This window comes from Chinchilla lanigera, unplaced genomic scaffold, assembly GCF_000276665.1.
Source record: "Chinchilla lanigera isolate Chin_1 unplaced genomic scaffold, ChiLan1.0 scaffold00001, whole genome shotgun sequence".
In the NCBI taxonomy this organism is placed as follows: Eukaryota; Metazoa; Chordata; class Mammalia; order Rodentia; family Chinchillidae; genus Chinchilla; species Chinchilla lanigera.
Genome location: NW_004955402.1, coordinates 20,312,557 through 20,339,747, shown reverse-complemented (window position 1 = coordinate 20,339,747; position 27,191 = coordinate 20,312,557). Strand labels below are relative to the sequence as shown.

Below are 27,191 nucleotides of genomic sequence, written 5' to 3'. Positions count from 1 at the left end.
CGCATTCTGTAGATTGTCTCATGACCCTGTTGGTTGTTTCTTTTCTGTGCAGAAGTGTTTTGGTTTGATATACTTGCATTTGTTGTTTGTTAATGGTATTTCTTGTCCAATTTCGGTTCTGTTCAGAAAATCCTTGCTTATGGATACATCTTTAAGAGATTTTCCAGCAGAAAAAGTACTTCTCCTTTGATATCTACGTCTTTGATCCATGTGGATTTTATTATAGATAAGGTGAAAGATATGTGTCTAGATTCATTCTTCTGCGTGTGCATGACCACTTTTCCTAGCATCATTTGTTAGAGAGGCTGTATTTTCTCCAGCATATGCTTGGGGTCTGTTTGTTAAAGATTAGAAGACTGAATGTGCCTGGGGTTGTTTCTGCATCGTCAGTTGTGTCCCATGCACTGAAATGCCTTTTTGTGCCTGCATCATGCTGTTTTTGTCCCTAGAGGTTGTTAATATACACTAAAATCTGGGATTGTGATGCCAACTGCCTTGATCTTACTGCTCATGGTTGCCTTGGCTATTCTGGGCATTTATTGGTTAAGTAATAATTTTAGAATTGCTTTCTCTAAATCTGGGAAGAGTGCTGCTGGTATTTTGATTTAAATTTTATTAAATATCAGTTTCCAGTAATATGGTCATTTTAACAGTATTGGTTCTTCCTACCCTGGAACAGGGGTATATTTCCATTTTCACATGTTTTCTTTGATCTCTATTGTCAACGTACTATACTTTGTCTTATAAAGTTCGTTTACTTCCTTTGTGACATTAATTCCTAGGCATTTTTTTGAGGCCACCATAAACAGGATTGCTTTCCTGATTACTTTCTTGGTGAGTTCATCGTTGATGCATGGGAACGCTGTCAATTTTTATAATAGTAGTTTTTTTTCTCTTATTACTTTGCTGAATTTGTTTCTTAGCTCTAGGAGTCTTCTGGTGGAATATTTTAGCTCTTGTGTGTGAAGGATCATATATGTGAATAAGAATACTTTGACTTGTTCCTTTGCTATCTGTATCTCTTGTTTCTTTCTCTTGCGTGGTAGCTCTGACTAAAGTTTTGAAAACTATTGAACAACACTATTGCTCCTGATTTTAGAAGAAATGGTAGTGTTTTTGTCATAAATACCTGTTTAACAGGATGATATAAGGTCTTTCTTTATCTATTTTCTTCAGGGTTTTGATCATGAATGGATGATGAAGTATATTTGGACCCCTTGGATTTTGCCAGTTTGGTCATGCTATACGATCTTTTTAATGATTTGTTGCATTCTGTTTGGCAGTGTCTTGTTGAGGCTTTTGCATCTATGTTCTTTAAGGGGATTGGTCTGTAATTTTTTTTTTGTTGTTGTTATTTTTTTAAGCCTTGTCCAGTTTTGATATCAGGGAAATACTTGCTTCCATGAGTGAGTTTAGCAGTGTTCCTTCCCTTTCAATTTCATGGAATAGTTTGAGAACTGGTGCTACATATTCCTTGCAGTTCTGGTAGAATTATGTAGTGAATCCAACTGGCCCTCAAATTTTCTTAGTTGATACAGTTTTCATTACTGCTTCTTTTTCATTGCCTATTATTAGTCTCTTCAGAGTTTCCATAGCCCCTTGAGTAAATTTTGGTAGTTCTTATGTGTCTAGGAATTTCTGAATTTCTTCTAGGTTTTCCTCAGGACTACACTGAAATCTATTATAATTTCACATTTTCTGTTTCTAATTGCATTGATATGGCATAACCTCTTTTTTGATAAGTTTGACTAAGGCTTTATCAATATGTATTCTTTCAAAAAACCAACTCTGATTCAATTTTCTTTGTAGTTTTCCTCACTTTTATTAATTTCTGCTCTGATCTTTGTAATTTCTTTCCTACCTCTAGTTCTAGATTTAGACTGTTTTTATTTATCTAGGAAATTAAACGCATCATTAGGTTACTTTATTGTTTGTTTTTTTGTACTGGGAATCAACCTCAGGACCTTGCACTTGCCATGCAGGAACTTGGGCCACTGAGCTATATCCCCAGCCCACATTAGCTTACTTTAGACTGCTAAATTCTTTTTATGTACTGTTTCAAGGTAAACACTTCCATTTTAGAACAGCTTTCTTGTGTCCCATAGGTTTTGGTATGTCGTGCTTCCATTGTGATTTTATTCTAGGAACTTCATAATTTCTCTCCTGATTCCTTCTGTGAACCCCTCATTATTCAGTAACATATTGTGTGATTTCCATGTTTTTCTGCAGTTTCTGGGCTTTCTTTTGCTGTTGATGTAAAGCTACATTACACTGTGGTCTAATAGCATGCAAAAGATTATTAATTTTTTGTATTTAACTATGTTTTATGGTCTAGGATATGGTCAATTTTGGAAAGGTTCCATCTGTTGCTGAGAATAATATGTACTGTGTTGTTGGATGAAATCCTCTGTAGATATCTATTAAGTCTGTTTCTTCAATGGTGAGGATTGGTATTTATTTGTTGATTTCTGTCTTTTTGACCCCTATGTTATATTGATGTCTGTCCTCTTATGTTCAGTGGGTTTTATTTTAGGAACTTGGGGAGGTTCTTGTTTGGTTACTTGGGATTCAATATGCCTCTTGTACTTGAATATTAAATTTTTGCCATAGAATATGGAAATTTTTTGCTATGACTTCAATAAGCAATTTTTAAATACCCTTTGAGGAATCTTTTAATGTTTCCTTTATTCCTAAAATTCTGAGTTGTTGTTATTGTTTTGAGCTACCTCACAGCTCTTGGATCCAGCTTCCATGGTGTTTCCTTGTTTTGAGGATATCACTGAGAACATCCTCTAAATATCCCCCTTGTCTTCCATTTCTAAAACTCTACCTCACGTTGGTCAAATTCCCTGACCACAATTTCACTGAAGTTTTCATATCTTGTATAGCTTCTTGTTTTCTTTTCATCAATCTTCATTTTAAATGTGGGTGAATGAGTAACACCATTCCCCGAGTCTTTTGCTTTCTTAAATTTGTTGAAGAAATTTTTCGTACCCTGAGAACGTAAAAATACTCTGTGATATTTTATTTTAAATGATCTGAATTCTTCTCTTTTAAATTTCATGATGCTTTTAGATGATACTACATTTAGAAAAGTCAAAATTGGGAGGATTTCCCCCATCTTTATTCTGTTTACAAGTTCTGTTGTAGAAGTTTTAGAATGTATATTTTACTGGCCAGATCTGAAATATGAAAATATAAAGTTCAGGTGTGAGTGTGATGTGAAGTGGGGCTCTAAGTCATACTTTTTCTAAAGTATAAAAGAGATTCTAACCATACAGTTTATTGATTTTTATGTATATTTACTGAAAGTTCTATGTCTCTCATACATCAGACTTCCATATTTGCATGAATTTCTTGTTCTAGTCACTTACTTCTGGGCCAGTTGAGCATCCTTACTTCAACATGTTATGTTTACATTACTCATTTCCCATGATGAGTTTTAATTTTCCACCTTAAATTTCAACATTCTTGTTAATTTTTTCAGAAATTTTGTTGGAATTATCATTGGAACTATATTCATTTATGAATCATTTGGGGAAGAAATTAAATATTATGGCTGGGATCCCTAAGCATGCCCATCAGTGATCTCCCCACTTATTCAAGTAGTTTTTCTAAATTAGACATAAGTAACCTCTAAGGAACTTTCCAAAAAGCAAATATTGTCTGCAAAATCAGCCTGTATTCACTTTTAGAAAAATTAACCATCTCATATTCACTTAATATTAGTTATTTTAAAATCGTTTTAATGTAATTCTGAAATGTTCACAAAATCAGTTTATATGATCCAAGTTAAACTAACATTTATTAATGATTAATTTGTATCCTAATATATGGGCAACTTGCACAGATATTTCATTTGTATAATACATTTTCTCTGATTTGGGAACACAATTTTAAGTAGGTTCATTTTGCTAACTGTAATAATTGGAGTACTGAGATCTTTTGTACTCCTGGTTTATTTTCTGACTGATCTCTCAATTACCTTGAGAGTTGTATTAAAATATCTCAGTAAGATAGTGTATTTCTCCATTAATAGTTCTGATTTTTAGTTTAGCTTGTGTTTTTTCTAACTGGAAGTCATGTATTTAGATAAGAAGAAGCTTAGACTTTTTTAGAATTGAGTTTTTCCCCTTATGCAATCATTTATCTATAAGGATTTAAAGTAAATTATTAAAATGTTGTGAATGTATATTTCACTTACCAGATGCAAAATATAATCCACTCTTTTGTCTCCTTCCTCAACAGTTTTAAAGACCAGGTAATCTTTTCACACATATATTCCATTTTGTACTATTCCGTACTTGTTTCACTTAATAATTCCTTTATCAAGTAGTTTATTATTAATTTACACAGTCATATTAATCTGTACAATATTCACTCCCAGAACAACATTTTCTATATAATTGTTTGTGCTTATTAATCCTTTCTAGTTCACCTTCTATTCTCTCTTATTCTAAAGTATACTTTCATAAACTTTTATAGTGATATTTTAGATTTGAGGCTCAATTCTTTATATGTTCTAGAACTATTTTTGTTTCATTTAAATTTCAAAATGTCCTTAGTTTGTTCTCACTCAGACAATGTAAGTAATAGATACTTAAATTAATACAACTCATACGACCGTATATGCAGGGGGTTAGTACCCTGTAATAGATAAGGCCCAAACACTAAACTAAATTCAAATAATAATAATAAAACAAAAGAAAAAAAGCAATAAACTAAAAAACAAAACAAAACAAAACAACAATGAGCTGAATTTCCAAAGAGAAAAGCTGGAATCAATGAGCTAGACAAAAACTGACTTCATATAGATACAAGTCTGCAGATACAAGTCTGTCTGCAACTTCCTCTTGTTTACTCTCCCATTTATCTATTACACCATAGACTAGCTCCCTGGGGCAACTTGCAGAGCCTAGAATGTGTCTGTGTTTCCCTTCTTCCAGCCTTTCATAAGTGCCCTTCCCTATGAATATAACACCTGGATTTGACTGTTTATTTACTCAGGCCTCGCACTGTCTACCTGAATCCTCTTGTCCAACTACAGGAAGGAAAAATCTTCTTCCAGTTTCCCCTTGCCACTTCTTCCGTTTTTGTACTCAGCACGTCTTGCTGAATGAGAGAACCAACTAGTAAATCGATAAAAGAAAAAAAGAAGAAACGTTGAATGAACATGGGTAGGAAAGGAGGGAACTGTACCCTATGAGCCTGAAAAGTTCTTGGTGAGGTGGGGTGTAGTGTGGCTTCACTTAGTCCTTGACAGGGCTGGGAATATAATTCAGGGGTGCAAGAGACTTGCTGGCAAGTGCAAGGTCTTGAGTTTGATTCCCAGTACCACAAAAGAAAGAAACACTTAATCCTTGACACAAAATATGCACGTGGCTTTCCAAAATGTAAACTTTCTTGTCACAGACTACAATAAACATCAGAGAAGCATGGCAAGTCAGTACCATTTAAAAATTATAGACTGTTATCATATAACTTCAGTGTGCTAATTATAATATTTATCATCTATAAATATATTATACTATTAAAATATTTTCCAAGAGGGAAAATTTATTCAGCAAATATATAATTTTTTCCACTAATCATCTCCATAATGGTAATTTTGGAACTCTAATCTGATGTCAAAACAAAATGTTCTTTCTGATGATGAATTGTGAATGTTCTTGTAAATTTCCTAGCATTTTTCAGTTATTGAAATAATTTAGGAAAATCATATTTTCTAAGAAAAACAAGAACATAGCATAGTTTAAATGTATCACTTTTTCCCTGCATTTTGCTCATTTGATATACATTTTCAAAGAGCACATGTTAACCACTCAATTAAAAGCAATGATGTGCAGTATTACCATGCATTATTTTTGGTATGCAACCAAAACTTCTGCTTCAAGAGAAAAATAAGATTTGTGCTGCCTAATTGCACATATGACTTAACTGATTTTTAAAATTTCAGTACATAGTTTGCTTCCAATTTAGCTCACACAGACTTTTCTCTAGTTTGTGTTGTCCTTGGATCAATGAAAACACATTTTTCTCTTTTATTTTCTATAAATAATAGTTTTGGCAGGCCAGAAAATATCTTGACCTGCCTAAGTACCTTGAAATAACGTTTACAGTTGTAAAAGTATAGACTTACCAGTCAGTTCTATTTTATTTATAGTCAATATATTATAGTCAAAATAATATTTTCTAAAATGCTTGTTTCTTTATGATACAGAAAAGCCATCTACAATTTATGCTACCATTTAATAAAATTATAAAATAACTTCAGGATTTAGAAGGTTTTGTTATTGTCATATTGAACAAGGCACATAAAAGAACTTTTTAATTGACTTTGCAGAAAAAGTTATGAATAAAGAAATTCCTTTTGTAATGGTGTTTTCATAATTTTGATATGTTCTTATCAATGAAAAAAATTTTTATTGCTAATTTAATGGTCTATGTACTATGCAGTATGAATTCTAACACAACATACATCTATAGAACTGTGCTATTTCATATTTTTGCCTTAAACTTTTTTTTTTTTTTTTTTGGTTTTTTGTTTTGTTTTGTTTTTCCAGTACCTGGAATCGAGCTCACAACCTTGCGCTTGCCAGGAAGGCGCTGTGCTGCTGAGCTAAATCCCCAGCCCCTGCCTTAAACTTTTAAATTAAGTGATTCCTTATAAAATATAAGTAAGATAATAATTATTAGTAACAATTTACCAAATGGGAAACCTTCCTAGAAGGCTGAGTGATTTCCTTATTAGACATAACTAATAAATGTGAGAACTATATGACGACCTAATATTTTGAACAATGAAAATAATATTATTTTATAATGTAATACTCACATGCAGTATATAGATGAAATGTGAAAATATATACACAAGTGTCAATCACCAATTGTGAATCATTAGATTCTGAAATTTTTATGTATAAATTTATTGTGGGGCATATATAAAATATTAAATATCATTAATGATATTAGCCTTTATTATCTTTTCTTTTAAAGAAGTGCTTAATGTTATCTAGCTGTTGATTGTAAATGTGCTCAAGGGCCGGGGATATAGCTCAGCAATACAAGCGTCTCCCTGCCAAGTGCCAAGTCCTGTTTGATTCCCGGTAACAAAAACAAACAAACAAAAAATGTGCTCAGTAACATATTAAAGTTTTTTTTAAATATACTCAGCTTGTAAAAAGCTGTTTGTTAAGAATGAATATTGACTCAGAGAAAATACTTTGAGGGCATCTATAAAAATGAGTTTAGGGAGTGTATCATCTGACCTACTGAAATGATGTAGTATACTAATATTAAACCATCATTAAATTCACTGGATGAACTCTGTTTGGTTATGGTTAATTGTTCTATTAATTTACTGCTGAGTTAGATTTGAAAGGATTTTATTTAAGATTTTGCATCCATATTCATAAGTGAGTATTTCCATGTTCTTAATTTGTGCTACATTTAATAGATTTCCTTATCAGGATTATGCTAGCTATACAAAATGAACTCTCAGGTTTTTCTTTCTTATTACCTAGAGAGTTAGTATATATTTAAATAACTTTTCTTTGACAATCTGATGGAATGCCTTGGTGAAATAAGACACTGGTGCCTTTTTTTTTGTTTAAGGATTCAAATTATTTTCCATTTCGTAAGCAGTGGTTTTATTTCATTATTGTCTTATCAGTCTAATTATTTCTTCTTGCAGATATTTTATAATTTGAATGGGTCCATTAACCATGGATATAACTTAAATAGAGTAAGATTTTCAAATATATGACCATCGCACGGTGTAGAATACTCTCTTTCCTTTTGCTATACCTACTTTCTAGTTATATATGCACTGTTTTACATTTTTAGGCTCAATTTTCAATTTTTAAAAATTGAATTTTCTAATTCAAGTTACAACTCTCAGGTTTAGTAGTTTTGTAATTTCTGACCTCTACAGTGCTTATGCATGCTCTTGTGGTTCTAATTTCATTCTTGTTTCTTTTGCCTTATTGTTTCTTGTAATAGTACATTGTACTTTTTATTTGAATGCTTAATGATTATATATCTAGCTATATAAAGATATGCAATATAAGTAAATGTATATATACAAAATAAAATACATACATCTATTTCTTTCCCCTAGAACTAAGTAGCATTTCTTATCATGAAGCTCTTAGGAAGACAGTGTGCGTTTACTGTCTCATTTCTCTCTGCAGTCTCACTTAAGATCATTCTAGTCAGGCTCCCCCACCACACTCTGCTGCAATCGCTATTAATGTATCCCATTTTCTTCTTTACAACACTCATAAAATCTGATGGGACTCATTATAGAAACTGTGGCCTAAAATTATTATAAGGCATGTTTTGAATGGCACAATACTTAAGAAGTGAGTGTTCCTGAAAATTTTTAATATATTCCAAAACGTATCAGAAAATAATCATCTACTGTATTATGTCATGATCCATAAGTGGTCACTGTTAATGTTTTGTTATATATACTACAGGCACTATAAGAATTTTCTAAAAAGTATATATCATATTTATACCGAATTAGCAGCGTATTTCTCCTTATAATATATAAAACCTTATTTCAATAGTATAATAAAATTTTATTCATCTTTCAAGTCTAAAAAATTGTTTACTAGCATATGTTTCCGATGTATAATAATCATATTCCTTGTGAGGAGGTTAGATGTACACATCACACCTCAATTCTTTTTTATCGTCTTCCCCTCACAACCTGCCCTAGCCCTTCCCTCTGCCTTTAGTTCCCTATAATTTTAACGGCTTGAAAGTTTCTTAAACCCTAGTTATTGAACATTTTCCATTTTTAGGAATTATAAAGAAGTCTACAATAGAGTTCATGAAACATTTTAAACTTGATATACTCACTTTAATAAATTAATGTTTTAACAGAAAAATAATAAATTTGAATTATGGTGTGCCAGAGTCATATGCCTTATCATTCTCCCAAGGATTAAGAGTTGGACAGCATTTTCTCACTTTCAAAAATACTCACAACTTTAAATTTTTTTCCAACTCACTTTTTAAATGATATCTCCATTAATTGAATGTATTAGCTTGCATATCATTAATCCTGAAGTTATAAGAGACTCGTCCTATTAGCCAGTACAACTTCCACAGAAACCAGTGTGTAATTAGAGGCAAGGGTTTGTGCTGTGTCTGATCCTTAGCTAATTGTATAAATTTAGATGTTGTTTTTACCAATATTATTTCCTTGAATATAAAAAAATGGACATCACTTTAACACCAAATCTACTCAATGACTCTTGGTGATTATATTCTTTAAAACTAGCGGACCCTTTCCATCAATATAACTTAGTTATTCCTTAGGCTAAAAATTCTTTGATTTTTATCTAAACAAATAATACAAGAGAAATTCTATAACTGATTTAAGCGAATTAGACAAACTTTTCCCACTGTACTGAACAGCACATATTTAATATCACTGTTATTTTGTATACATTCTTTGCTATATGACTAATACTAAGAAGAATCTATTCATTGTGATTTTGAAGATATTAGCTGTCTTTATTATTCACTAGATTGCTTGTACTTTATAATATGATTTTAGATATAGTTCTTGTGCATTAACTACCATAAATTAGTTACCTATGGTAATATTCTTTACATGATAACAATCCTACAGCATTGTAAACTCAATAATTTTCTAGTTGTTTGGCTGGTTTTGTACATGATAAACAAGATCTTATATTTTGCATTCAAATAATAACATTTTACTTAATTTGGTTGGGAATAATTTACATATATTACTCAATCAATTTTAATTCAATCTCCTTTTAGAACAGTGTGATTCAGTTCCCATCAGGGAAACTAAGGGACATTGTTCTCAATCATCTCTGTGTAGCCTACAATCAAAAAGGCACTACTGAAAAGAACTGGTGGATCTGACATCTGTGTAATAGAGTGGGGATTATATATATAGAGAGAGAGAAGAGCGAGAGATGATTAGAAGTTCATAATTTGTTTCTTTAATTGAAAATTTTCATAGATAAAGATGCGTTGTGCTCTAGGTTAGATTATGCTCATAGCTTCATCTGCACCTGATTCACATGAAGAGCTCTGGGACATCAGAGACAAAGATGTTTAACGAAAGTTTGGGAATGGCGTTGAGATTTGTGGTCCCTCTCAAAAAGGGGGCCCCACAAATCATCCACTTTGTCCTCATTTTGCATCTGAAGAAAAAATGGATCATGGATCCCTTGGGGTGAACTATGGTGTGATAATATGCAGAAGATAATTTCAATTCCTCTGCATTTGCTTAAGCATGTGTTTTGAGTTAGTGTGTGGTCTGTTTTGGAAAATGTCCCACGAACATCTGAGAAGAATGTGTATTCTGATGTGGGGTGGAACACTCTGAATGCATATACTTGGTCCACTGGTTCAAAGATTTGGTTCAGTTCTGATATTTCTTTGTTGAATTTTTGGCTAGTTGATCTATTTGTGGCAGTGAGGTATTGAGGTTCCTCATCACAGCTGCTTTAATGCTTATTTGATTTTTCACATTTTTTTTGCATAGTTGGATGTGCCAGTATTTGGTGCATATATGTTTATGACTGTTATTACATCTTCTTGGAGTTTTCCCTTAAAAAGTATGTAGTGACCTTCCTCGTCTCTCTTGATCACTCTTTGCCTTGAAGTTCACTTTGTCTGCAAATAGAATAGCCACCCCTGCTTTTTCTTTCTTTCTGTCTCATGTACAATTGACCCCTCCCATCCCCTGTAGAGGCGTCTCCGTTCCACTCCAGCTGGGATGTCTCTCTTCTCTCATGCCGCTGGGAGCAGGGCGAGGGGAGTGCTGTTGGCCAACTCACTGCCCCTGTGGCCACTATGGAGTTGGCCCAAGGCTGCTTCGGTCCCACTTCTCTCTCCTCTCTAGCAGGGTTGTGCTGACTTCCCACTCATTGCCCCAGAACACCTAAGGTTGCTTAAGTCCTGCATCCCTCTCTCTCTCATGATGCTGGGAGCAGGGGAAGAGGAGTTGTGCTCTTCTCCCTTAATACCTTCACCACAGCCGCTGTGGTCCTAGTTTTGTTGTTGCTCGAGGTTCCAGTTAGCCACTATGGTGCAAGACAGCAAAAGAAGATAAAAACCCTGGCAGCCCATGGAGGAGGGAATGGCTTCCTGGTCACTTATCCCTGTGTGTGCCATCGAAATTTGCAGCCACGCTGCAGTGTCTTTTATCTGGAGGAAGACAAAAATGGCAAGGGGCCTTACATCCAAATCTATATGACATGGCTTGAGTTTGCACACTATTGCAGTCCATCAGTATTTTGGGAATTCCCAGAATGGTGGTTTCTTCTCCGCGCACAGGTGCAAGTCACACAGGCAAGTCCTGTGGGTTGTTTCACCATTTTATAAAGTCTAATGCTATGTTTGTTTCATCCGCAAGTCTCTCACTTGAGACTGATTTTGGCATCAGGACATATGTCACTCCCTTTCTTCCATTTATGTGTCTTTAGCTGACTGTCTCTGAATAAATCCAAGGTGGCTCTTCCTCTATTCAGCCATGTTGAATCTCCCTTGGATTTTCTAATTTGAACCTTGAATTGTTGGAATAAATCTTATTTGGTCATTATATTTCCCATCCTTTCTTAAACACAGTCCAGCTTACTTTTTCTCCTCATAATTCAACCACAATATCTATGGTTAGGTCAACAGTGATTTCCGTGTTGCTGAAGGTAACCACTGTGCCCTTGACTTATTTTAATTAGTTTGCACATAACAGGAAACCAAGTTCATGGTAATTCTATCCTGGAAGTTTACTCTTGATTTTCAACTTCCAGAATATACATTATTCTTATTTCTTCCTACTTTTGTGGAGACTGGCCCTCAATTTCTTCCAATGATTTCTCTATATCTCCCAAAATTTCAAACATTATACATATATATTTATATGTACATATTTATATATACATATATGGTCTTACAAATGTATATACTCTTAATCTCTACTTAGCTGCCTGTTGAGATCTCTAGTTCTCTACTCTAAACTTTCTGAAGTTGAACATCATATATCTAACCTTTCCATAACTGTAGTGTTCCCTGTTTCAGTTTACGAGAATTCAGTCCTTCCAGGTTTTCAGGCCAAGACATTTGAAATATGCATTAAAGTTATGGATTCATTTATTTTTTAATTTGCCAAGTTTTATATTCTACAAAAAGTTTCTACTGCATGCATTTTTTTCTTGTGGATATTGATGTAGGGTTTTTGTGGGAGTTTCTCTTTATGTGGGTTTTCAATCCTTTAAAAATATATTCCAAATACTTTCTTTTTAACATAACCTCTACAGTGCTATTACTACATTTTAAAAACAAATTATTACTCTTATAGGTAAATGCTATTAATTTTCTTATCCTTTTATAGATTTTGCTAAAATCATTTATTGTAGTTTTAAATAGAATCTTCTGTTTCCTTGGGTATTTAATCATATTTTGTGAAGTTCAACCTTCCATAATCATTGCCAATATTATAACAGCAATAATTGGTTTTATTATCCAGTTGTGCCTAGCTAGTCCTTCACAAAACACAATTAAGAAGGATAGTGATGAAAGATATTATGGTTTTATTCTTGAGTTTAATAGGCAGTCAGCCACTATTTCATAATCTTTTTGAATATTTGTTGTTTATTTTTAAGTAGCTTTTCCTTTACTCATTTAAAATAGTATGGAAACTAGATAGTGAATTTATCAAGTGGTTACTTTTTAAAATGATGGGATATTTATGTTATTTTCTCCTTTAATTTGTGCTGATGAATTATGATTGAAAAATTTTCTAATTTTCACAGCCAAAATACATCACATTTTATCATGTTTATTCATTTGATCATTGGCTTGATTTGCTGTATTCTACCAAAATCTTGCATAAACTTTCATAAATGAAACCAGCCTGTAGTATTATTTTATAACACTTCAGTTTATGTTTATGAAGTTTTGGAAGCTGCACAAAGTAAAATATAATCTATGCCTTGCTGTATAAAATGATGGAAGTCTCCACGAATTGCTTATTTTCTGTGCACTGTTTAGGTGGATGATTTGAGGAAGACTTTTGATCAACTTTGCTGGAAGTACAGAAAATACGAACAGCAGTATACGGAGGTCCTTAATGATTTTTATGCCGCTGTAAGTTGACCTTTCCTTGCTTCCCAATAGAGCTCCTTGCTCTGTTCTCAAATATTAACTCATGTACTTAAAATTTATTACTATTGATTTTTCTTTTCTGACCATTAAACATATATCAATGATTCTTTTCTTAAAGAAAAGAACATGGGATGCTGAACTTTCTAATGTTACAAAAGACTTGTCAAACATTTCAATAGCATATGCTCAAGCAATGGGAGAAAATAAAAGGCTTGCAAATGAAATCATCACCGTAACAGATCAAATCAATGAAAGGTAATTTTGCAAATAACATTTTTACATTTCATACTCAATATGTAAAATGTAATAAAGCTCTCCAATTTGTGTTCGTGGGATAATATGGTGGTGTTCTGGGTTCTAATTAGCTTAATTTTTGTTTAGCTATATTCCCAATATTACTCTTTAATCTCTGTAGACACCTTTAGAAAAGGTTAAAAGAACTAAAAAACTGATCCTATAATGACTTTAACACATATTTATCCTACTACCTGTGGGAAAATCCTGTTATATTCAAAAATACTTTAAGTTTAAAGTATATCTGTTCAAGCTCAGCATCCCCTTCATTCAACCCTTAGTTATCCACCAAATTAACTAGCTTTCATGACTCAGAAACTTTAGTTTTCTTAACTTTTCTTCTGCTTCAAAACTCACATTCAGCATATTAACAAAGACTGTACTTTATTAGTAAACACCTTTTCTTCTGGTCACTTTACTGTCCTACCACAAACCTGATAAAGCTATCATATTTCACATGAATTTACAGCAACTTCTGAAACTGGTCTACATGTAGCCATTATACTCTCTAATCTACAATCTCCATGCTAGTGGGCATATTCCTTTTCTTTTCTTTTTAAACCTAACTAGGATTAGCTCTCTTCCATATCTGCATTGAATTGAGCAGCGGTGAAGTGACAGAAACCCCTTCTTCACGTATCACACAAGGTCCCTTGAATACATAGTTCCCTTTGCAGTCCCATTTGTTTTACTCAGTCACCTTTGTTTTACTTTTTATATTAATTTATATTAATTTATGGTACATTTTTACATACATAATGATCACATTCATCATAGATAATTTGTACCCATACATAATATTCCTTTATTCTCTTATTCATCCCATTCCCCTGCCTTCCCTTCAACCTTTTTTTCTCTTTGCCATTTCAAAACTTTATTTTTATTGTTTTCCTTCCATTCCTTTTTTATTACCTGTTCCCTTTATTAAATGGTTCAAATTGTGGCTTTACTTCAAATTTTCCTACTTATCACCTTTACTTTCCAGCCCATGTGGCATTTTATGGTATTTTACTTTCTTACTTTATATTTCCTATATAATTACTATGTATAGTGCCTTTTAGATTGATTCTACAGTGTAGAAGTGAGTTCTGAGAAGACTTCCTTGACTGACCAGTGACATTCATTCTTTATTATATATTTCTATGTGGCACAGATATGCCTTTCCTTCCTCTCTCTTGTCATGTATACAATTTTGTGTTGTGGGAACATTTGACTGACTTCTCTCTCTCAAAATAATTGAGATGATTCATGAGGACAGACTTAAGCATTGCCTATTTTTTCTTTATTATCAACTGCTCATCATCTAATTTCCTGACATGCGCTACGCTATCCATGATTAAGTACTACAGAGAGGGAAGCAGGAAAGCTTTTTTTAAAAAAAATGTATTAGTGATTGTTGTACCATTGGAAAAGACAGAATGGAAACATTAGTAAGACATATCATGTGTTAAACATACTTCTACGAAATCAAAAACAGGGGCTGGGGATTTAGCTCAGCGGCAAAAGCGCCTGCCTGGCAAGCGCAAGGTCGTGAGCTCGGTTCCCGGTAACGGAGAAAAACCAAAAAAAAAAAAAAGAAACCAAAAACAAATTTTTCTAAAAGGTAACCCAAAATTGTAGTTGCTAGTACTACTGTCTTTTATTGTGTTATTTTATTAAGTGAAGGAACCGAACAAAAATAAACAAATAAAAGAAGATCTAAAATGGGGATGAGGTAGGAAGGAGGTAGCTCTGAAGACAAAGACTGAGTGAAAGCCAGCATTTTATTGGGTTACCCTTCCGTAACAAGCAACCCCCATATTGTAGCAGTTTACAACATAAAGAGTTATTTTACATTCACATTGCACTTTAGGTGCCTGCGTTTCATGTTACCTTTTCTGACACCAAGAGTGAAGGATTGTGTACTCGTGGGCATGCTGTTCTGGTATACAGAGAAAAGTACTCTAATGAGATCAGCTGATCTCCCACAGACTCCATAGGAAGGTAATAGCTGTTCCTGGGACTCACAGTCCATCAAAGGAAGCAAATCACGTGAACGGTCAGGTCTCATATTAACAGGATATGGAGTCCAATTCTCTGAGGAAGAGGTATAGTGAGTAATCAAGAGCACCATGACATTCTATCACATGCAGTGAGAGCATAACCCTGATTATACAGAAAAATTTGGATAGGAAACATTTTTTTGTTTTTAATTTTTTTTTGGTGTTTTTCCGGTACCGGGAATTGAACTCACGACCTTGTGCTTGCCAGGCAGGCGCTGTTCCGCTGAGCTAAATCCCCAGCCCCAATAGTAAACATTTTGGTTACTCTGATAACACCTGAAGGTGTCACTTACAGCAAAAACTAGTGCCTCCTTTCCCAAAGTTTTATTTACTTTCCTTCCAAATTTACTATGTCAGTTTACGATTCCCTGTTTTCACAGACAATTAAAGTTTATCATTTATTTCTCAACATAGAGCACAAAGTTAGTTATATTATAATATGCATCTAACAATTTAAATTTGAGATGTTTTTAAAATCTGCTTAAGCATCTTACGCTTCCATCACAGTTTTTGGTGTTTGTTCCCCTTGGCTACTTTTACTGAATGTTGCCAATTTTCCTCTATAAGTTATTTACAAAAAAAAATCTAAAGAGAAGTTAAATTAGTCATTTACAACTTTATATTTATGAGAAGGGCTCTATTTCCTAATTTACATGGTTGGGTATGCCTTAGACTCTATTCTCATTTCCTAAGCCATGATAAACAAACACCATTTTATAAAATTTCCAGTTCTTCCAGAGCAATAATATCTTCCCTAATCCACTTAACATTCTGGTTCCAATGCATAATTATTATAGAAAATGTAGACATTAAAGAAGGTAAAATGTCATTAAATACTTGAAATTATTTTAATACAAAGAGATATTGCTACTATATATAACACATTTTTATTTTTAATGAATAACTGTAAGTCCTATCTTTATCCTGAACATTATGTAATAGAATTTTTGTCCCAGGGGCTGGGGATTTAGCTCAGTGGCACAGCGCCTGCCTGGCAAGTGCAAGGTCATGAGTTTGATTCCTGGTACCAGAAACCCACCCCCCCCAAAAAAAACCAGAATTTTTGTCACAGTATAAGACAAATTTCAAATGCATCAGTTAAATATTTGTATGAGTCTATTATATGAATAAACTATGACTTATGTAGTAATTTCTATAATTTAGATTATTTTATTTTTACTACTTACTATAAATGATGATATGGTGAAGTTTCTTTGGATTCTTTCCTAGCATCATGGTTCTTTTAAATTTAAAATAGGTTTATAGAATGGATTGGCTATAATTCTTTTTCAAAATTCTTAATGCATCTCTGAAATGACTTTCTCAGCCTGCTTAGTGAAGAATGGGATTTCGTGTATGTAGGAAGGACAACATTTCTAGTAGTTCAGAAAAAATGTAATAATGGATACATAGATCAAGAATTTTATAGTAGCCAATTTTCAGATATATTCTGGAAAGGTGCTGTCAGGACCTTTCTACACATGGGATATTAGATATGAAGAGAAGAAAAATAATGCAGTTGCTTTATTCAGATGAGAAGGGCTTGAAAAGGCTCAAATATTCTCTGCAATATTAAACTTCAGGCTGAAGTCACAAAATTTCCTGAGATAAAATAAAGTTTTAAAAATGACCTTGCAAAATTGTAAACATATGAGAAAAACTTCACCACGAACAAAAGTTATCACCAATAACCCTTAGTATATTTACCACTTGAATAATTTTAAAATAATAGAATTATCATAGAATTTAGAAAATACAATTTTTAGATGGCTTTTACCTAGCTAAGTTTAAAGCGACTGCACAAACAAAGTAAACATTGAACACTGGCAAAATAGATCAGGTGGATTTGCAAATAGCCCTCTAAAACATATAAACAAGTAAACTGTATTTTTTTGCTGTGAAAGATTCTATTAAAAGTAGCAGATGGAACTGGGTACAAATTAGTCAGTGTACTTGAAAACAAAAGTAGCACCCAGAATGCAGCAAAGAGAGAAGAAGAGATAAAATATGGAATAAAACTTAAAAGTTATAGAAAATGAAATGAGAAAAAAGAAGAAAATGGGAAAAGTGATCTTCAGAAAGATAATGTCAGAGTCTGAGTTCTAAAGCATGGCTCCTTGGATTTAGACATCATAATGAATCCCATACAAGATAAACTCAGGAATAAAATTTTAATGCATTAACACTGTGGCTTACTCATGTCAATCGTAAAAGCACCACATGTTTTATGTTGAATTTATTCTACAGTAGCAATTTCTGCACACAGCTTTTGTTCTTCTTTCCTTTCCTCGAAAGGATGGTGCCGCCATCTGTCCTTTGTCTCTGCCCTGTTCAGGACATAGTTTGCTTCTGTCACTTCTTTTCTTGACATCTTCATTCATTTTTTCCCTTACTTACTTTTCTTTAAACCTGTAGATATCATTAATCCTCTTCCAATTTGAAATGAATGATGAGCCTTCATCTTTGCACAATCACTTGGTATTTCCATTCTATTCTCATTTAAATGTTTATATAGTTTGCAGATTTGCTAGGTTATTTGTAATGTTTGCTCAACTTTTAGTTATTTTTTTTTTCACATATACCAGTCTGGCTTCTGAAATGTCCATGCTAAGTGTAAAAAAGACTTTGCTGCTGGAATCTACTGGGTAATTTTTAATCCTTTTGCATTCCATTTTTTTCCTCTCTTCTCTCTGTCCCTCCCTTTTCCTCTTTGTCTCTATCTCTGCCTCTGTCTGTCTCCCACACACACATGCATGTATAATATAGATATAGACGCACATATCCACATGTGCATATCCATATTCACTTTTTACTCTCACTCTATATTCTTTATCTCTCTCTAGTATCATTATGATACCTGTACATATCTATTATTTAGCATATGTCTTGGTGTTTAGAGTATCTCCTGGCACTGGTATTTACCAAGTTCCCACTTGGGGTATCATCCTATATCCCTCTCTTCCATCTCTCAGCCAACATCTTACCAACTTCCATTAATTTTTCTTCTAAATATTTCTCCAGTGGGTGTCTTTCTTTCCCTCTGTCTCAATTAGCAATAAAATGACCCAGGATATAGTTGTTTCTTGATTGAAATATTAAAACAAGCTTTCAACTGGTCTGTCATGAACCCTTAGATACAGCATTTGCAGTGTCACTGGGACAATCTAGTTACAGAAGATGAGTTGTTACTTGCTTTTAGCCACTTATGGTAAGGTTCAGGAACTTCTTGCCAGTTATGAGATAAAGCCCAATCTTCCAGACTGTATCAGTTAATGTTTTACTAGAGAAACATACAACACAAGATATACAGATATGTAAGACATCACAGATTGGCTTATGATGGTCATCCAGAATCAGATGTGGAAGAGTGCAGAGGCTGTCTGCACACTGGAGACCGGAGGATTCACCCCAAGGGCTGGAGCTCATTGCAGCATCTTGTGTGAGTCCATCTCAGGAGGCCAGTGGATTTGTGCTGGAAGGCTGAAGAGTCTGCACTGGAAGTCAGGAGATGACATCCAAGCTGAAGGCAAAGACTGGAGCTCCTCTGAAGAACAGAAGCAGATCTGTCCTTCCTCATTTCCTTTTATACCACCCAGGTGACAGTCACCCTAGGGTGGGTCTTCTGCATCCTATGGTGTAGAATTGCTGAGACAATTTAGTGAAAGTTCTCTTAATGAAGCTTCTCAGTTAACATGGTCAGTCAACCATTACACAGACGGACAGATCAGACACCATAATCCATCACTTGTCCAACTTCATGCCATCTCTTATCACTTGCTTCTGTGAGCTTTACGTTTTGACATGTTAAAATGCTTATGTATTTGTTATTTTCTTTCCATTTTACTAGTGCATGTTTGAGCTAAATAATGATTACGTTTATCATGGGGAGTTTGTACGTGTACATAACACATCTTGGTTCTTTTTTCTTCTCCTTTGTTTTGAACTTCAGTCTCACTCTCTGGTGTTCCTCTGACTGGAATTCTCTTTCTGTTTCCCTTTCCTCCTCCCCACTCCTCTTTCTTCAGTTTATTTTTCAATCTGATTAATAGAAGATTCATACAATAGAGTAGACATTACTCCCAGAAGCTTCCCCCTCAATAACTTACCTGCTTCTCTCTACAGACCAAGGCAGGGTAAGTGCCTGTTCCATTATTTTAATGCCAAGGGACATTTGGGTTATTTGTTGTGGTTTTAACTCATTTGTGTATTCCAGTCATGTAACACAGAATTTGACATGGAAGCAATGAGCACCCATTTAACTAAACTCAGAGAAGCCCTGGACTTGTCTCACAGCACTTGTCACCTTGTGCACTTCCTGTTGGTTTGCTTACCTGCTGCTTCCTCTCTAGGCTGACAGTCTTGCTGGCACACTTTTGTGAGGGTTGCTGGGGGGTGGGGTTCAACAGGTGCTGAATATATAACATAATGGATTAAAGTGAGAACAGTATAAGCATTTACCCTTAGGTCTTCCTTTGCGTCAGGGTTTCAGGGTTCCCATTCCTTTTGCCATATATTCTGATGTCACACCCACCTATAATGTCTCTTTCTGCTCCAAAGTAATAATAATGGTTACTCATCTTTTTTTTATTTTATGTTCCCATTAAATCAGAGAGCACTATAAATATGTACACCTTTCTTATATACCTTTATAATGAACAAAATATTATTGAATAATCTATGGTATTCAGTGCAGGTGTGCAATATGCATATTACCTTCAATTTATGTATAATTAATCTTTATAACATCCTTCATAATTTATAGTAGGCCAGTTGCCTAATATGATGAGGAAGCTGCATGTGAAGACACCTTACAATTGTATAGGAAGCACTTGGGTTGAGTACAGGTCTGTCTGACTCAAAATGTTTATTCTTTCCACTTAATTGAACTGTCTTTTGTCCTGTGTCTGTTAGGAAAACTCTGATTCTACTTCTGACATGTTAGAAAAAAAGATGAGACATAACACTTACTAATCACCATTTGAAAACATCAAAAGCTTACAATTTTCCTTAATTTTCTATCTCGATGTTTCCTATATCCACTGTTGCTCACTGAAGGTCCTACACTTCTTACTCTTTTAGTTTTTCTGTTTTACATTTTATTGTATCCTTCCTCTGGATCATTTTCTCCTCAGTGCCTGTTTCTCTTCTTCATTTAGGCCAAAAATTATAATATATTTAAAAACAAATCACTGATCTCCTAAGACTAGTGAATAACTCTATGAAACTCCTCCAAACTGGAAGTGTCATATACACTAGCATTTCACCAGAACACCATCACATCATTCATATGCTATTCCTAGACTGTCATATTATTACAATGGGTAAAATAATTATTATTTCAATATATGACTCACTGCTCATATATAGTTGATTTTTAAAATGGCAACATAAAAAGGGGTGTACTATGTTTGTTAATAAATTTTAGTACATTTTGCTTATAAATATTCACTAGACTATTTGGTGGTGATGATAATATATCAATAATGATATAATCCTTCACTTTGTAGCAGCAGTGTATACTTTGATAATTTTGACTCTCAAAGCATCAAGCATCCATTTAGAAATGAATACTACTGTAATATTTGACTTGAGCAAACAATTTTACTTGATAGCTTATTCACAGGACAGACAGGCTTTAACAAAGTCAAGAAAGATGAAATTGTTTAATATAATTTGAAATTGATGAGATTTAGTTTTCTTAAAGTTAACTGGTAGGAATCACTGCACTGTCATTTGCTTACTTTCAAGCTCTGTAAAATATTCTGAATAAGTACTTCTAATGCTTGACTGTATTTCAAGCAAGACAGCACCAATGTAATTGCAGTGATCCAAAGATGGGATAAGTAACAAGGGAAATGAGTAAAAAACTTTTGGTTGAACACCAAATATATATATATATATATAGGTATATTTTATGAAATGTTTTTTCCAGACTTAACAGAATAATGACTTATTTGCAGAGATTTCAATTAGAATATCATTCAAGTTGTTAAATAGCCTGGAATACCTAAAAAGAAACCATGGGTATTGTGTTGTTAATATCTATTTAAGCTGTATTTTACAAGCATAAATTTGTGTTACTTCACAGAAGCACAGAATTCTTCTATCAGCATTTCACAGCAAACTTTTAAGTGTTTTTGGTGTTGGATCCTTTGAAAGTCAAAATTATCAAAGTATAGACTGCTGCTACAAGATGACAATGATATCATTATTTATACATTATCATCATCCCCAAATAGTCTAGTGGATATTGATAAGAATAATGTACTAAAATTTATTAACAAACATAGTACACATCTTTTCATGTTGCATTTTCAAAATCAACTATATATGAGCAATAAATCACTGTCAAGTGATATTGAAGGATAAAATTGTGAGAATAACACATTAAAATGGCATATACGGCATTCAAAAGTAATTAGACATTCTTAAATAAAATATTACATATTAGAAGTGAAGCTCCCTCTCCTTCCTATCTTCTGCCTCTGCAGAGGCTGTGGAAAGGTGAATATGCTGCGTACACAGTACCTGGAAGAACTCGAACTCTTAAATTCTTACACCACATTTCTACCAAAGTTTTACTATAGATCTTGTCATTTCCAACAACAAAGTCACTTCCAATTTCAATTTTAACAGTTGATCTCTGATGGAAAACTCCTTTTCTTCCAGCCTATTCACTCTACTGACTATTCACCCCAACAATTACTTAGCACTTTCAGAGGACTGGTCTATTGTCTTTACTATATTTTATATCCTTCTTATGAAATTATCAATGTCACCTTCTTATTCTCTTTCTCTTCTGATAGATCTGGTCATACTTGATCATAATAAGCCTTACATACTGAAAGGGTGAATAAGGACCAAAATGTATGGTAGATATTGGGAAATAGGAAGAGAATGTTCAAATGTGAAGGGGGGACAGGGGTGGGGGAGGGGCAACAAGGAATGGAAAAAAGAATAGAAGGAGAAAATGGAGGCAGCTTTTGTAAATAAAGAGAAGAGGGATTGAAGAGAGAAGGGACTGGGGGAAAAAGAATAAAAACATATCATGTACAGGTCCAAATTCCCTTTGATTAATGTGATCATTATATATACCTAACATGTATCAATAAAATTAATGTTAAAAAATAAAGCTGCTCAGTCTTTCTTTTGATGAATTGAAAAAGCCATATCATTGACCTAAATGATGAGAATACTTCACTGCATGATTCCTAGCAGCGGTATGTGGCAGAAATAAACATGGCTGCCATTTAGTCTCACCACAGGTGGATGTTGCTTGACTCTAAAGGTCATGGCATATGGAAGACAATTTATAAAAAAAGAATAGAATACCATGAATAAAAATGCGCATGGGCACTAAAATAGCACTTGACAAGGTACATTATACTAGAATGGTTGGATTAAATTTTTTCCACAAATTTTGTACGCTCTATGATCATGTAAAAATACACGAGCAAGTGAAAACTGCTGGGACATTCAGAAGATGACAAGGGGCTGGAGCGGCTTAGAAGTCTTCATGTTTAAGCTTCAGCAGCATCATGATAAATTTACTTCTGTGTTGAACTTTAATTTTCAGACCCATTATCGCAAGTGATATTCAGCACTGCCAAGATATTTCTAGACCATTCAGCTTTTCTGACGATTATTTCATATCTTGTCCCACTCTCCCTTTGTAAAACCACATCAAGCTGAGTATGATGGTGCATACCTGCAATCCCAGCACCGTGGAATGCTGAGACAAGAGTTTCAGAAGTTCCAGACCTGATTGGGCAGTTTAATAATTTAGCAAGAATATCTCCTAAAACGTCGCTCTCAGTTTTACCTACCGTCTTTCTACATAACTCATCCAATATAGATAAATAAAAAGAGGATTACTTTTTTCTCTTACCAGGCAACTGCTATAGGATAGTTCTCTCCTCTTTCCCATGAGTCATCAGTTCTCCTTAATAGCATTTGATCATTGCATGTTGCTTTGGTACAAAATAAACATACGCAAATCCTATTCTTAAATTCTACTTCTGCTCCTCTCCTCTACACAGCAAACTCTATCTAAACAAACATTCCTGTTTCCATTCTCTGCTCAGCCCACTTCAGCCAAGCTTGTTTGAATATCATAATCTAGATCCAAGGTCAAATTTTCTCATGAAGTTCAGGATTATTTTTTTGGTTGATAAGACATCTGATGGTATTTTGGAGATAATTGTTTTGCAGATAATCAGCCCCCTCCTGGGAACTTTAAAATTTTCATTTCTTGTTTGAGAATCCTGAAGTTTTAATATTCCATGTCTAGCTATGGCTCTGTGTGTGTGTGTGTGTGTGTGTGTGTGTGTGTGTGTGTCTAATTTATCCAGTCTAGCATTAATGAATACCTTTAAGCTTGATCCATACTGATTTTCAAAAACTATAATTTTGCAACCTACACTTCCTCCCTTGCCTATTTCCAGTCCTATGTTCTAGTGGAGATTTAAGAGTTGATATGTCCATTGTTTCCCATACTTGAGGGTTTTTCTGTACATATCTGGAAAACACAGAGTCAGAGCACTGAAATGGATAATTCATGGCAGTGGTCTTTCCTTTTTTTGGTTAGGCTAGTTCATAAACATTTAATTCTGAGTACTATTGTGAATGGTATTGTTTTTCCAATAATGTTGGATTGTTTCTTTACTATTTTTCTCTTCTTTCTTAACCATAATTCGTGTATTAAATTTTATTTCATGACATTAATGTTGCTGCATTAAATGTCTATTTTCAAATTCTCCTAGTGGTTTGGTCTTAGGTCTTACTTTGTAGGCAGCATAGCATCTTGTTTTTTAAATATAAACTGAATGGGGCTGGGGATTTAGCTCAGCGGCAAAAGCGCCTGCCTGGCAAGCGCAACGTCGTGAGTTCGGTTCCCGGTACCGGAGAAAAACCAAAAAAAAAAAAATAAATATAAACTGAAGATTTTAATTTGTATATCTGCACAGGTACATTAGACTTGTAGGTTTAAAGTTATACCCTTTTAGAAGTATGATTAAATTCTTATAAAGATTTCTAATAAAATCTTGAGCTAGTTAGATTTCTAATATCCTCCTAATAATCACATTTTAGCAAAAATTAATTAGATATTGAACATCTTTATACTTATCCCATATTTCTATCATTGCCTAATTTCTTAGCTTCACTTTTACATGATAATTTTTTGCAATCAATACATATATTTGCTGATCTTTTATTTTTGCTTATCTTTGAAGAAAATCATTTTCTCTGGTGTCTAATTGTATCATTTTGGGTCTGTTTTCTCTATGTGACTTTTCTTACTATTTATATTTAGTATTCAGCTATCTATCACCATATCTTTTGCTATTTGGGGTTTTTTTGTGTCATGTTTAGTACTCACTGCCCTTTTGGGCCTTTTCTGTATCCCTTTTTGAAGGCTAGAAATTTCTGTAGTTTTTTTCTTTTTTTTTTTTTTTTTCAGAACATGTCTCATCTTTGTTTCTTCTACAAAACTAAGACGGTGCTTCTTGACAAACACACCTACATACATGTAAACAATATGCACATAATTCCACTCTCCACACCATTGTTATGTGCATTCCATGAAACACAGAAGTATCTAAACATGCACACACATAAACATACACATTAATATGTAAATATGTATAATTACATGTAGTTAAACACATAAAAATATATAATTGCTCACCAAGTTTAGTACCTGGTGAGAAATATGAGTTTAGATTCAATCTTCTGCATGTGGATACCAGTTTTCACAGCATGATTTGTTGAAGATGCTATCTTAACACCAGCATATATTTTTAACCTCTTTCTCAAAAATTAAGTTTGAGAATGTGCCTGGAGTTGTTTCTGCATCCTCTACTCTGTTCTGTTGATCTACATGTCTGTTTCTGAGCCAGGAACGTGCCGCTATTATCACTGTAGCTTTGTGAGATAACTTGAAGCCCTGGATTGTTAAATCTCATGTAACGCTCTTGCTGTCCTGAATTACTTTAGGTATTCTTGGTCTCTTCTGGTTTTGTATGAATTTTATAATTGTTTTCTCTAGCTCTGTGAGGAATGCTATTGATATCTTGATAGAAATTGTGTTACTCTATGCATCAGTTTTGGAGTTACGGCCATTTTGTCAACATTGTTTCTTCCTGTCAAGAACAGGGGGTGTATTTTCATTTTCTGATGTCCCCTTCAATCTCCTTTTATGGAGTACTGTAGTTTGCATGGCAGTGGTCTTTCCTTTTTTTGGTTAGGTTAGTTCATAAACACTTAATTGTGAATACTATTGTGAATGGTATTGTTTTTCTAATTTCTTCTTGACAAATTCATTGTTGGTACACAAAAACACTATGGATTTTTGTGAATCAATTTTTTATCCTGGGACAGTGCTGAATTTGGTTATTAATTCTACAAGTCTTTTGGTGGAGTATTTTGGTTATTCTATGTAGAAAATCATGTCACCTGCAAATAAAGGTAATTTGACTTCTTCCTTTCCTATACATATCCTTCTTATTTCTTTCCTTTGTCTAATGCTGTGGCTCAGATATTGAGTACTATATTAAACAGGAATTATGATAGTGGATGTTCTGGACTTCTTCCTAATTTTAGAGGAAATGCTTTTCATTTCTTCCAATTTAAATGATATTGGGAGTAGATTTGTTATGTATGGCTTTTATCAGATTAAAATAAAAGCCTTCTATACCCATTTTTCTGAGTTTTTATCATGAATAGATGCTGAATTTTGTCAAATGCATTTCCTGAGTTTAAGATGATTATGTAATATCTTCATTTTGGTTTATATGATACATTACATTAATTTGATGTGTGTATGTTGAACCATGCTCACATGCCTGGGATGAAGCTTATTTGGTCATAATATTAATCTTTTAAATGATTTTTTACATTCTGTTTTCCACTATCTTACTGCAAATTTTTGAGCCTAGGTTAAGGAGACTGGATAATACATCTCTTTTTTGGTTCAACCTTTTTCTGATTTTGGAGTTAGGTTAAAGCTAGTTTCCAGAAATGACTTTGATAGTACTTCAATTACCCTTCAATTTCCTTAACGAATGAGGTGTACTGGTGTCTGATCTGCAAATCATACTCAAATCCCAAAAGTACAACAGAAAGACAGAATCTTAAAAACTGTTAGAGAAAAGCAACAAATTACCTATTAACATAAACCCATTAAAATTGTAGTAGACTTCCAAATACAATTTTTTTATTTTAAAGAGAAAAAAATACAGTGATACAGAATTTCAAAACAAGATAATAGGATATTAATAATGATTATTATATTGTATATTGTTATCTTCAAAATAATTGCTCAGATTACAAGATATAGGCATGCAAAATTGATCAAACAATATAACCAAAAACTGTTCCTTTCAATGAACTAATAGAAATTAGTAGTATAATTATCTTATCTTTCTTGAGTGCATATATATTTTTTTCTTTCCCTTCCTTCTTTTCTCCTTTCCCCCATCTCAGTTATTTTTGTCTTTTGAGCAGTTTCATTCCCTTTCACAATATCTATTGGACTTTTTAGATCACATTTACTCTTTAAGTTTCTTACACTAAGGAAGCAATACAATGTTTACATATGCAAGCTGACTTCCAAACACAAATCTTAAAGGCCAGGAGAGCTTAGAGTGAACTATTTCAAGCCTTAAAAAAAATTCCAAGCCAGAATTATATAACTTC

General features: G+C 33.6%; 1 protein-coding gene across 6 annotated transcripts in view; it reads left to right on the top strand.

Moving 5' to 3' along the window:
- Ccdc178 (coiled-coil domain containing 178) overlaps positions 1 to 27,191 on the top strand; it is a 352,256-nt gene that overhangs the window by 89,342 nt on the left and 235,723 nt on the right. For all 6 annotated transcript variants that reach the window (XM_005372759.2, XM_013507772.1, XM_013507853.1 and 3 more), the window contains 2 exons: positions 13,045 to 13,140; positions 13,277 to 13,413. In XM_005372759.2, the coding sequence (XP_005372816.1) occupies positions 13,045 to 13,140; positions 13,277 to 13,413 (233 nt within the window). The remainder of the gene's footprint in view (positions 1 to 13,044; positions 13,141 to 13,276; positions 13,414 to 27,191) is intronic.